The sequence below is a fragment of the Sipha flava genome, unplaced genomic scaffold (assembly GCF_003268045.1).
Source record: "Sipha flava isolate LNK unplaced genomic scaffold, YSA_version1 79_pilon_pilon, whole genome shotgun sequence".
Taxonomy (NCBI): Eukaryota; Metazoa; Arthropoda; class Insecta; order Hemiptera; family Aphididae; genus Sipha; species Sipha flava.
Genome location: NW_020273620.1, coordinates 814,927 through 826,934, shown reverse-complemented (window position 1 = coordinate 826,934; position 12,008 = coordinate 814,927). Strand labels below are relative to the sequence as shown.

Below are 12,008 nucleotides of genomic sequence, written 5' to 3'. Positions count from 1 at the left end.
ATTTTTAGAGCTACAAGACCCCTGCCTAATTATAAACATTTTTAACTGATAATATACTAATCAATATTATCTCCGTGCAATAATTTTTTTTCGTTTGAATTTTTTACTAGATTACCTCAATATTTTTTGTCTGTATGTTTGTTACTATAGTTAACTCGGCAACCTTCCAATCGAATTCAGAAAATAGGTATTTAATATGTATTGTACAGTTTTTATTGGTTATATTCGTTTAAGTACTATAAAGTGAGTTCGTGTTCGGCACTCCACTCTTGGAATTCATGTATTTTAGATTTTGATTGGAACAAGACCTCCTAGAAAGCTATTATAAACGGTTATCTACATTAATATCTATTACGTGTACATGAAATACCAATAGATAACCGTAATTATTCTCACCAGATTTAATGTTCTGTAGATAATGAATTAATTACTATATTTTTTATTTCTTTTTAAATATTCATATCTTTATCAGTCACCTATATCTTTCATATAATGTAGGTGATTATATTCTTTTAATTACCAATTTATCTCTGATTTTTTTTCACTTATGTTATAATTGAATTACACATATAATATCATAATAGTATCAGATTTACTTTAGAATTTAAAATTAATATATTTTATATTATAATTTATAACACTGCAATAATAGTTTATAGGTATAATAATTAATACATAACTGCGATAGGCGTATAAAAATTTAGTAAACGTAGATTTGTTAAAAAACATAGCTTTATCAAAAAGATTTAGAAGTTTTTTTAATCCTTAAAAATGTAATTTATGTAAAACATACAAAAAATGCATCAACGAAAATGACACTGTATTAGTATGCTAAGTAAATAATATGACTTTCACTTCGTTTTGTTTTTATAAAATTTTAAATTACTAAAAATTATATTATTATATAAAATTAATTATATTTGTTGCATTTGTATTTAAAAATGAATAATACACTTGTAATATAAAAAAAAAAAAAAAAATTGGGTTTTAAAAAATTTAGTTAATATTCAAGTAAAATTGTTATTGGTTTTTTCTTGCGTATCCCTATTTACGTTATTTAGTTATAAAGCTAATAATATATATTTGACGTTTTTAATAATAATTCATATTTCCCAAGACGTAACTATAGTATGGTTAATTAATTTACCTAATACTCATACATATACTTTAATTTTTATAATTATAAATTACTTTTAAATGTTCTTATTGTAGCTGTATTACATAACTGAGTGCACTGTTAAAATGTACATTGATATTTTACAACTCAAATAAAATAAAAAGCGCCGATAAGAATTTCAATACTGTTATTTATTATTATTATCTCAAATGTCTGATGTGAATATAGATAAGGCGATTAAAAATAATAATATAATGAAATATAATAATGATTAATAACGAAATTATGAAATGATTAAATGTTTTGACTAATATTTAAGACAATTTTATGATGCATTTTGTAGTGATCGAAAATAAGTATTAAAATTGCATTTTATTGAAAATATAACTTACATTTCCTGTTGGTACTTTATGTATAAATGCGTATGATTTAGGTATAGTAAAACGATTTAACGTACCTAAGTCCATTGCAGTTTTATTTTTTAAGTAGATATTTGACCAGTTTTATTTAAGGTCATGAAATCAATTTCATCGATCACAAATAATTATCAAAACGAAGTGTTCATGATAATAATTTTTTCCCATTCATCTACTAAGTATTGAATTCATACCCCTTATCCTAGATTATGTAGTTATGTCTGACGGATCCTAAACTGTTTGTATTGATCTAAATTTGCGTGTTTTGGTTTTGTAACAGATTATCAAGAATTTTTATATGTTTCTAATAGACATGTTCCGGGTAGAAAATCGATTAAAACCGGGAACTAAGTATTAGCCGAGAAAAATTTTAATACAACGCAGAGGACAATAATTTATTATATTCCCAATAATTGTGAATAAAAAAGTTATAACTATTATAATCAACTATATAAACTTGTTTGTTAATTTACTAAATTCACCAAAATAAATTACAGGTATAATGTATAACTTAAAATTTTTCTATTATATTAATAAGTGTGCATAGTTTTATGCACTGATTATCAGCCAGTTACTGAGTAGGGGTCGAGTAAAAGTTGATTAATAGATAGAGTAAAATATTCAGTATTAAGCCGGGTACCCGGAACATTTTTAGTTTCTTATGATGTCTTGCTATCAAACGCCTTCGGTCTATGTATATATATATATATATATATATATAAAACTATAGTACTGGAAAATTATCAAAAATGATTATTTGTAAAATAATAAATTTAGTGGTATATTGGTACGTACACGAGAATATACGCCGTATACTCTTCAGTTAGCAAAATATTATTTTACGGTTATATCCTTCAAAAATAACTCGAAAATCAAAAAAATATATTTGAATAGTTCATAGGAAAAAATTGTTATAGACTATGAAGTTTTAATAAAATATTTATCTGTTGAAGATTATAGTGTATGCTGTGTTAAATGTATTTTAGGTTCAATTTAGTAATAAAAATTTTAAAAAATAGATGTTATTAAATATTATAAGGAGTATGCACATTCAGCCCATGGTTCTTAAATGTAGATCATGCTATTTATAATGTGCGGTAAATATTTTTATGGTGTTGTATTTTATAGTCTTATTAGAAGCTATAAACATATAAGGGATTATTTTAATGTATTTGAGCATAGTAAGAAGAAAAAATTGTTGACCAAAGCGAGAACATTTTTTAGAATTAATATCCATATTTTAATAGTGCATAAACCCATAAATATATTTAAAAATACACCTCTGAATAAATTACAATATTATGTTATATTCATTTGATGAATTTGTGATTAATCTAAATTGAACATATATATATATGATATGTTTTATTAATGTTCAATTAGATATATGGCATAACAGATTGCTTAATACTAAAATGACAACTGGTTCGAGTACCAGGAACTGGAGGGACTAATAAGAGACTAATAAAGAACTTTGTCATTATATTTCTAGTGTAACTCTTAACCACAATGAATCATAAAAGTTCTCATTTACATAAAAGGAAACATTATTTTTTTGTTACATATTTTGAATCACATTTTCTTTCAAAAATATACTCAGCATTTATGCATTATATTAATTAATTTCAAATTTATATGATATATTTTTGTCTTTAAGGATACATAGTTCATAACATTTCAGGCACTTGAGTTAGATAATTAAGATGCATTTTATACAACACTGTAAATAATTATAGATATTTTAATTAAGACATTCATATTAAATGTTTTTAGATTCTTACTCAGTATCTGAATTGTTAAATTTTTTTCTTCTAAATTTGAACTTAAAAATATGATAAAAAGGATCTAAGGAAATGTTATGAGATTCAAGGAATAGATTAAAATGGTATATAATCTACAACTCACAGTCATAATCAATGAAATTAATAAAATAGTATTTCACTTAAAATATGATATTTATAGAAATTTGATCACAGTTTCAATTTTAATTAATATTTATGACTAATGAACGAAAAACATATTTTCATAACAAATTGAGATTATCAGTATGGAAAAATTGAAAAATACTTTATAAACTTTTTCTAAATAATAATTTAAATATTTTATTTTATTTAAATTTGTTTAAGCATGATAATATTTATGTGCAAGACGATTGAAGTTACGATCATTGATACTTTGACCACACTGGAGTTTCAACCTTCTTAGCTGCAGGAGCAACTGATCTTTTTACTGTATTATTGCCTTGTAAAGTTGGAAACATATCTTCATCTTTAACATCTAAACTAGTTTTACTTCTTGGTGCACTTCTAGGTCCTCCTAAATTAAAAATGTTTATATTTAATTTTTGTTAAAGCAAATATTTTCAAATTAATTTTATATGTTTATTTTGAATAGGTTACCTTGGAAATTATTTCTATGAGCTGGTGGAACATAAGCATTTTTCTTAACTTCTTTTTTTTCTTCAACTACTGGTTCTGGAGCTAAAAAAATATTGAAAATATTTCACTACTCTAATTAAATACATTATAAAATATGCCATTTAGTAATCAATTGTTTTAGTTTTATATAATACTTATGAATTTATCAATTCAATAAAAGAAGTAACTATTACAAAAACTAACAAAATATTTTTTACAGTGCTGATAGCAATAAAAAGTCGGAAAAAAGTAGTATTTAAGTGACAAAAATCATAGGAAGAGTAAACAAAAGTGACTTAAAATAAGATGCTTTATTATCATAATTTACCTTTAAAAAAAATTAGCTTCCACATGTAAATAAAAATTAATAATAAATAAAATCAAAATTAGACAAAAAAAAATACTCGTCACATTTTAAAACCCTATCATTGCGAACAGAACATTTACCCATCATAAAATATATACTGAATTTCACTATTAGTATTAAGAACTATAAAGAAAATTGCCCTAAAATATTAATATGAACAATACATAATAAATAACAAATAATAATTTATATTATAACGAAATAATATTAATAATAATAAAAATGATTTAATTTGTACGTTGTAAACAATAGCCATTATTCATTATCACTTTTCTTTGTTTAGTCGCGTCAAAATGTATGGCAGGGTCACTCACTCAGACAATTAAAAACAAAATATCACTCGATTTACAATGCAATACCATCCAGTGCCGTAACTAGAGCGTCAAAGACCCAGGTGCAGACAAATATACATGGGCCCCTCTTTCTTGAGATACATAAAAAAGTCGGACTAACTTCATATGGGAATTTTTTACTCCTTAGATCGGATAGTATTTGTGGATGTACTGAATTTTAAAGAACCGATAGATAATTTTCTCGCTGGAATAATTTTATGTTAAGCTTCAACTTAGTAGGTATACACAAGATCACAATTGTGTATTGGGTATATTTTATTTATAAAAATACTTGTAGAATAAAGGTCTATTTACACCTAACCGTTCCGTGTCCGTTCCGTATCCGTACCGTCCGTTTAGTTTCAGTGCTTTGGATTTACACAATACCGTTCCGTGTCCGATCAGCATCCGTTGTCCGTGCCCGTTCAGTACTGTTCGAACCTATCTTTTGACCTAACGCGCGTTTTACATACCGTGTTTCATTGTTGCTTTGGGTGCTTGAAAAAAATTATAATATGACTGGAAGTGCAGAATCGCTAGAAGATCTAGCTGTACTTGCCTTGCTGCTAATTCTATATGAGAACGAACCATTTCTATAATTTTTTCGTCGATATTGGTACACATAATTTAAATGTAAATACTCAAGTTTTTGAAAAAACAACTTTTTAAATACTTTAAACTTTAAAATTTTTTTTTAAATTTTACAAATACGTCTCGCGAGTAGGTATGAAAACCGATCAAGCTGTCAGTTGTCACTGACGACTGTTTACATAGTTCCGTATTTTCCATATCCGTATCAGTGAAATCCCTAAAAACATTGTCTCCGACAAATTTTAAAGCACGGACACGGATAGTGCGGATACGGAACGGACCTGTGTAAACATGCCCATTATATAACAAGTAAACAAACTTTAAGCGCCGGACACGGAACGGACGGTACGGATAGGGAACGGTTATGTGTAAGTAGACCAAAGATAGATACAATATAAAAGTAATCTGTCACTCAAGGCTTAGTAGTTTTCCCAATATTTAGATAAACAATTCAAAATAAAACGGACCAGACTTTTACATTTTGTAATATAAAATTAAATAGAAGATAATAATACAATAATTATGAATCAAATTAAATCAAATTAAAAAATAAATAAATTGACGGCTATATGTTATATGCCCTTTGACCCTGTGGGCTCCAGTGCTGTGCACCGCCTGCACCTACGACTTTTACGGCACGGATACCACCCTAGGTAAGGTTAAAGTGAAAATAGAGTTGGTTGTGCTTTTTCTATTTTTTACCTTTCAGATCTCAAAAATATATTATTTTTCGACGAGTGTTTACATATATAAATATATAATATAATATACAGAGTCGCGGAAAGAGAAACTCGGGCCCGGGGGCATATTAACATACCATACATCGCTACACGACCGGTCGTTTCTAATTGGCTCATTTCAAATAGCGCGCTATTATCATAAGTTAATAATAATGGGAATATTATATTTATATTAGCGATGGGCGAAATCGAATGATTTCAATAAACGAATTATTTGTATTCGAGACATTTTTATAACCGAGACATCTCTCGAAATAATCATTCGAAATGTTCAATTGAAATATAATACATAAATATAAATGTAATATAATTTTATTTATAAACGTTCTGAGAAATTTTTGTTGTTTTGTGGTTGACTAATTCAAAAATTATAGCAATAGGTAATATAAATAACTAAGAATAACCGTATACCCATCAATATTCCTCTAACAACCAGTCCCACGAGTAGCACGAATCGAAAATACAAAGACACAAAGTGAACAACTAATATTTACTTACTTGTATTCGATTATGAAGATTAAAAATATTATTTCTCCCTCACTCCTTTGTTCCATAAAAATCATTCGATGTAATTTTTCATTCGAAACACATTTCGAGATCAAGAATTCATTGTTTTTAAAATAAATGAGATATCACTCGAAGTAATCACTCGGGTATACGGTATAATCGAATTATTACTTTGATAATCGAGACATCTCGATTACGCCCATCACTAATTAATGTTATCGATACCGGGAATTATACCAATGATTAAAAATAAAATAAATAATAATACATTACTGATGGACAGTCGACTTTCTTAATTTAGTACTTAATGGGCAATGAGTAAAACGCACAAATTTATTCGAATGATTCAATTAATTTTCTTTTTATAAATATGTCTGGTACCATTATTTGGATTATTAAAATCATTCAATTATTTTGATAATCGAAAAATAACAATTGAATGATTCGATTATTCCCACCACTAATCATTACAATTGTTAGGTAACTGTTATTAGTAAAATAGTATGGGTATAAATGGCGTGGAATTTAAAGAAAACTACTCAAAAATATTATAAATCAATTATTTACAGAAATGATTTAATTTTTATTATACATGTATTATTTTCTGATGCAAATGAGTCAATGACTATTTTTTAAATTAATCTGCCTTGCTAACACTAATTTTAAGCTAAAAGTTGCTAATGCAGAAACTCTTGTCTATGTAGAACAGGACCGATGAAAGTTTTTTTTCTTGAAAGCACGCTGAAGGAATGTTCAACACTATTAAATAATATTATTTCAAAGCAAATGGTATCTTTCCATAATCTCCTATATAATATTTCATACGAATGGTGTTATTTTTATTTATAGTTAAAATTTTAACTATCTACAGATTTTCGATTAGATTAGATTAATGGGTTTGTAATTGGAAAATATACTATCGAAATACTCGGAATTTAAATATTATTATTATTCATATTATGAAAAACTTCCCAACAAAAAAAACTATGTAGTCATACAGAAATAGATTCTTACGAAGATAACATTAATGTTTTTATGAACAATCAGTAGCGGTCGACCACGGACTTGACGTATTAAATTAACCTATAGTTAATAATAATTATAAAATAAACTTATTCCAAATTTTTCATTAATAGTGTTTAATTTGTATTAATTTGAAGTCCCTAATTTTTGGTCCCGGGGGAATCATCCCTACCACCCCTTCTCGTCAGGCTTGTATATATGTAAAATATATTATGCCTATGGCGTTAATCCCTACAAAATTTATCTTATTAAGTGATGAGAATAAACATTATTCATAGCGAAATTCATGTTAAAAATGTTATAGTTAACACAGATCACTATAGTTCAATAGCAGCAGAATACATAAAAATGTCTACTAGACTTATAAATCTCAAAACAAACTAGAAAAATTACCATGATTATGAAAATGTAAATAAAAGTGAAAAAAAAAAAAAAAAAAAGTGAAAAAAATGAGTAGCTAACACATTGTGTTTATTAAAACTGTAGAAATATGGCAATCAATTGTTTTCAAGATATTTTTGTATCAAATAGTATTTTTATTTAATTTTCTTCACAATTTTTTATAATTCAACCACAAAAAAAGTGATGAATTTTTAAAACTAAAAATATATATATATATTTTTTAGAGATATTTTGAATGGTTATTAATAATTATTAAAATTCATACAAAATATTCTTATAATAGTAAAACTTTTATGTTTTTAGGTTGATGTAGCATAAGTTTAGAATACCTTATATTCCTGCCCATTAATTACCACTTAACAGTTACAATTGTTGACATGATGATATTAATTTGATACTTTTTAAATTTGAACTAGCTACCAATATAAAAAATAATATCAAAATACGAGTATTCAATAATGATTCATACTATCTAATATTGAAAAATATACGTATACCAAATTATTTTTAAATAATACATAAAATTATAGTTTATAATCTAAAATATATTCGCACACGTATAAATATTAGGATTTTCTAACTCATTAATAAAGTTCAATAAATCTTTTAAAAAAGTTTTTGTATATAAAAATGTAAAATAATTAATAGTGTTGAAATATTGAAAAAATTAAGTTTATAATTAAGAACATTTTTTAAAAATTTAGATTTATTCCAAAGTTAATTAAAAAATACAATTTTTAGTAGAATTTTAATTTAAGGCACATAAATTGATAAAAATTTATTGAAAATAATGTTTTACCATTTGTAGGTGGAGTGGGTTCAGGTTCATGTACTTTCCACGGTCCTGGATTTTTTCGTTTTGGCACCATTTCTCCTGCTTCATTTTCTTCAAATTCAACATCATCTTCTTTATCATTATTATCAGAATAATAAGGAGAATCAGTAGTTAAATTTTGAATTTTAAGTGTTGTATAGTCTTTTATTTCTTCTTGATATTCATTCCATTCTTCTTCCAGCTGTTGGAAAATTTAAAAAAAATCAACAAGAATATTCTAATGTTTCAACAACCATCATTATAATAGGTAATGTATCTGATATATTTATTATATTTTTTTAGAATTTAGTTGTAATTAAATTTATTTTTATTTTCAAAATACAAATCTATAGAGCAATTCATTAATATTCAGAAAAGTTAATATTAACTATATAAAATATTCTCAAACAAAAAAATAATTATTTTTAGGATTTTAAAAATTATAAAAGTACTTAGAACAAGATAAATATTTAAAAATGATTGAAATGGGTAAACTGCATGTTGAACTATTTACAGTTAAATTTATATTAGTAAATGCATAAAATATTGCTGTTACCATATTTAATACCTGTACAAATATTATCATTCATGACTTGAATATCACAAATGATGATTATTTGAGGTGTTATTATACAAATAATTAGTATTACTAAGTATTGGTTGCAACAAAACTAGTATCTTCAATTTAATTAATCAGGCAGAAGCAGCTTTATCAATGCTTAAATCATTTTTGTAATTGTATAATTATTAAAATTATTTTAGTAATTTATAATTAATATAATACCTATTGTTTATATATTTATTAAAAAAACAAAACTAGGATATTAATGGGCAAATTAGAAGGTATAATTTCTTGAGTTTATTTAAATTATAGGCTGAAAAAAACTATATTAATATAAATCTAGTATAAGCAGCCTATTTGTATTTGAATAAACCTCATCCTTGGCTTATAAGTGATTTAAATTGTTATCAATTATTTCTTTGGTTATTTTAATAACACCCATGACATATTAAATCTCAGTAGTTGAATTGGGACAAATTAAGTAGAGGAGCTCAGTCCAATCATTTAAAAACTGCGTTCCATATGCAAAATTGTTTAACAAAGACACGTGGGGGTTTTGCTCCCCTCCATTAACCTTATATATATTTTAAATACCACTTTTCAGCTACATAAATATTTAAATTCCAAATATTTATATCAAATATATTAATAACAAACCATACAATGAATAAGGTATATACCAAATTATAACTGTATATACTAGACATTATTATTAATATTTTTTCTGAAATGACGACACTGTCGCTTATCATAACCACCATATAATCTTTTACTATGAAAATATTTTTTTTCATGTACATATATAGGTACTAATATACTAATACTAAATAGAATTATATTTACCACACATTCGAATTAATTTTCAACTAATTATATATTTTGCATGTTACTAAGTGCGGGTTGCCAGGTCGACAAATTTTATCTATAACTGCGGCACATACTCACTAGTAGGTTGAATGTAATTTGGGCTAATATAAGCTGGGCATTGAGGCAGTGATAATACTAACAGAGTTCAACGTGTTAATAAACGAATATCAAAAATAGTTTTGATATTATAAATCGTAATATTCATTATAAAATTGACATATGAGGTGTGGCGAGGTAAAGTGATCTAAGTGCCAAAAATTGAAAAATACTTTTTTATTACACCAAAATGATCTATGTGCTCACCCCAATACTGTGTAAAGAGATCTATCTCTAAACTATCTATAAATTGTAGTTAAAAGTAATTATAGATGGAGCTATTTGTATGTTCACACATGTAAAAATGGGACAGTTTTTATTGATTTGCCCAAAACTAAAATTTTGGCACTTAGATCACTTTGCTTTGCCACACCTCATATATTGAAATCCATATTTAAAAAAATTTATTTTGGATATGAGTTAGGGTAAACGACCTCCAGTTACAATAAAAAATATAGTTGGGGTACGCAAAAAAAATAGTAGAGCTCCGTCCCCCTGCGCACACTCCTAATTTGAGCACTGTTAAGTCTATAGTAAATGGAAATTAAGAAATTATAACTAAAAAATATTTATTGGCATCAGTTAGATATCCTTGATCTAATTGTTTTATTTGTCTGTACACAAATCCAATTTTTATTAAGAATAAGACATTAAGATCAACGAAATAAATTAATATGTACATAATGCGGGTTTGAATTAATTAGATAAAAATTATTTACCTTCGTGGAAGATTTGTTTTCGTTGTTTTCATTTGAGTAATTACTTTGGATTAGAGCTCTTTCCTTCTTTTGTTTATCTTGTTTCTTCTGCAATTCTTCCTGAGAGGTGGTCACATTGTCCGAAGAGGTAGAGAATTTCTTGCCTTTATTGGATTTCTTGCGGTCTTTCTTCGCGAAAAAATTATCCAAATCAGCCATGATTAGTGTGCGTGGAGCTCTGACTAGACGCAAAATAGAAAAAGAAAAGTAGTTAGTGCGTTAATCGGTGTGTGCATAAATATGATAAGGATGAGAGAAAGGCCGATTTCTTATCGAATCGTCGCCGAGGGGATCAAGAGGGAGTCGTTTAACTAATAATACAAACTACGTGGACGAAACAGTATAAATAAAATACCATTTTCGATTGGCGATACACTCTCGAGAAACCGAAAGTAATGCCCACGCAAGGGTGGATGAGCAGTAGGTAGTAGTGGGTGGGGGAAAGAGTAAATAAATACCGGATGATTAAAAAAAATAAAAAAATATCCCGATACGAAAATACGATGACGGTAAAAAATAGATTATTACCGTTTGGAGTAGACGGGGCCGACGGGGATCGGGAGCGATGAACGTGTGATTCGGTCGGGCGCGTAAAAATTCACGAGCACAGCGCGATGCGGAGACGGCGACGACAGCAGCGATGTGGACAACGGTTTCGGATGAAGAGAGAGCGATACGGCAATGGGTTAACAGTGGAAAAACGCGACGAAACACATGTACCACTTGCACGAACTCGCACGGCGGCCGATCCGGAGAGGAGGTGTCCGATTGGTTATCATCGGCGAATCCCGTTATCGTGTGACGATTGCGGGTACCACGAACACGATTCAGCGGTGCCGTCGGCGGGAGAGAGGGGTGGCGGTTCTACTGGCATGAAGGTAGAACAGTAAACTGGCGGCGTACGATACCGACGGATACCCGCTTCGCCGCCGCCCCGCGACCAGTGGATCCGGGGCGTCGTGCGGGGGTAATTTCTCGGAACGCGATCGGCCAACACTG

General features: G+C 27.6%; 1 protein-coding gene across 4 annotated transcripts; it reads right to left on the bottom strand.

Moving 5' to 3' along the window:
* Positions 1–3,609: 3,609 nt before the first annotated feature.
* Positions 3,610–11,784, bottom strand: LOC112692955 (protein CDV3 homolog). Of its 4 annotated transcripts, none has more exons than XM_025567791.1 (5): positions 11,538–11,784; positions 10,971–11,187; positions 8,712–8,928; positions 3,933–4,013; positions 3,610–3,849 (listed from the first exon to the last, which is right to left on the bottom strand). In XM_025567791.1, exons 2-5 carry the CDS (start codon positions 11,166–11,168, stop codon positions 3,698–3,700), a joined length of 648 nt encoding a protein of 215 aa, XP_025423576.1. In that variant the 5' UTR covers positions 11,169–11,187; positions 11,538–11,784; the 3' UTR covers positions 3,610–3,697. The 4 variants fall into 4 exon arrangements, with proteins under 4 accessions (XP_025423576.1, XP_025423575.1, XP_025423578.1 ...); XM_025567790.1 differs by having other exon boundaries at positions 10,971–11,191; positions 11,538–11,781; XM_025567793.1 differs by having other exon boundaries at positions 8,712–8,925; positions 10,971–11,191; positions 11,538–11,781.
* Between the last annotated feature and the right edge of the window lie 224 nt (positions 11,785–12,008).

What these genes read in the sequence shown, in the direction of transcription:
- LOC112692955 (XM_025567791.1), bottom strand. Translation starts at nt 11,168, where the DNA reads ATGGCTGATTTGGATAATTTTTTCGCGAAGAAAGACCGCAAGAAATCC. An exon ending in ACCCACTCCACCTACAAATG is followed by an intron (nt 4,014 to 8,711) that starts GTAAAACATTAT and finishes ATATTTTTTTAG; the next exon opens with CTCCAGAACCAGTAGTTGAA. An exon ending in TCATAGAAATAATTTCCAAG is followed by an intron (nt 3,850 to 3,932) that starts GTAACCTATTCA and finishes TTTTTAATTTAG; the next exon opens with GAGGACCTAGAAGTGCACCA.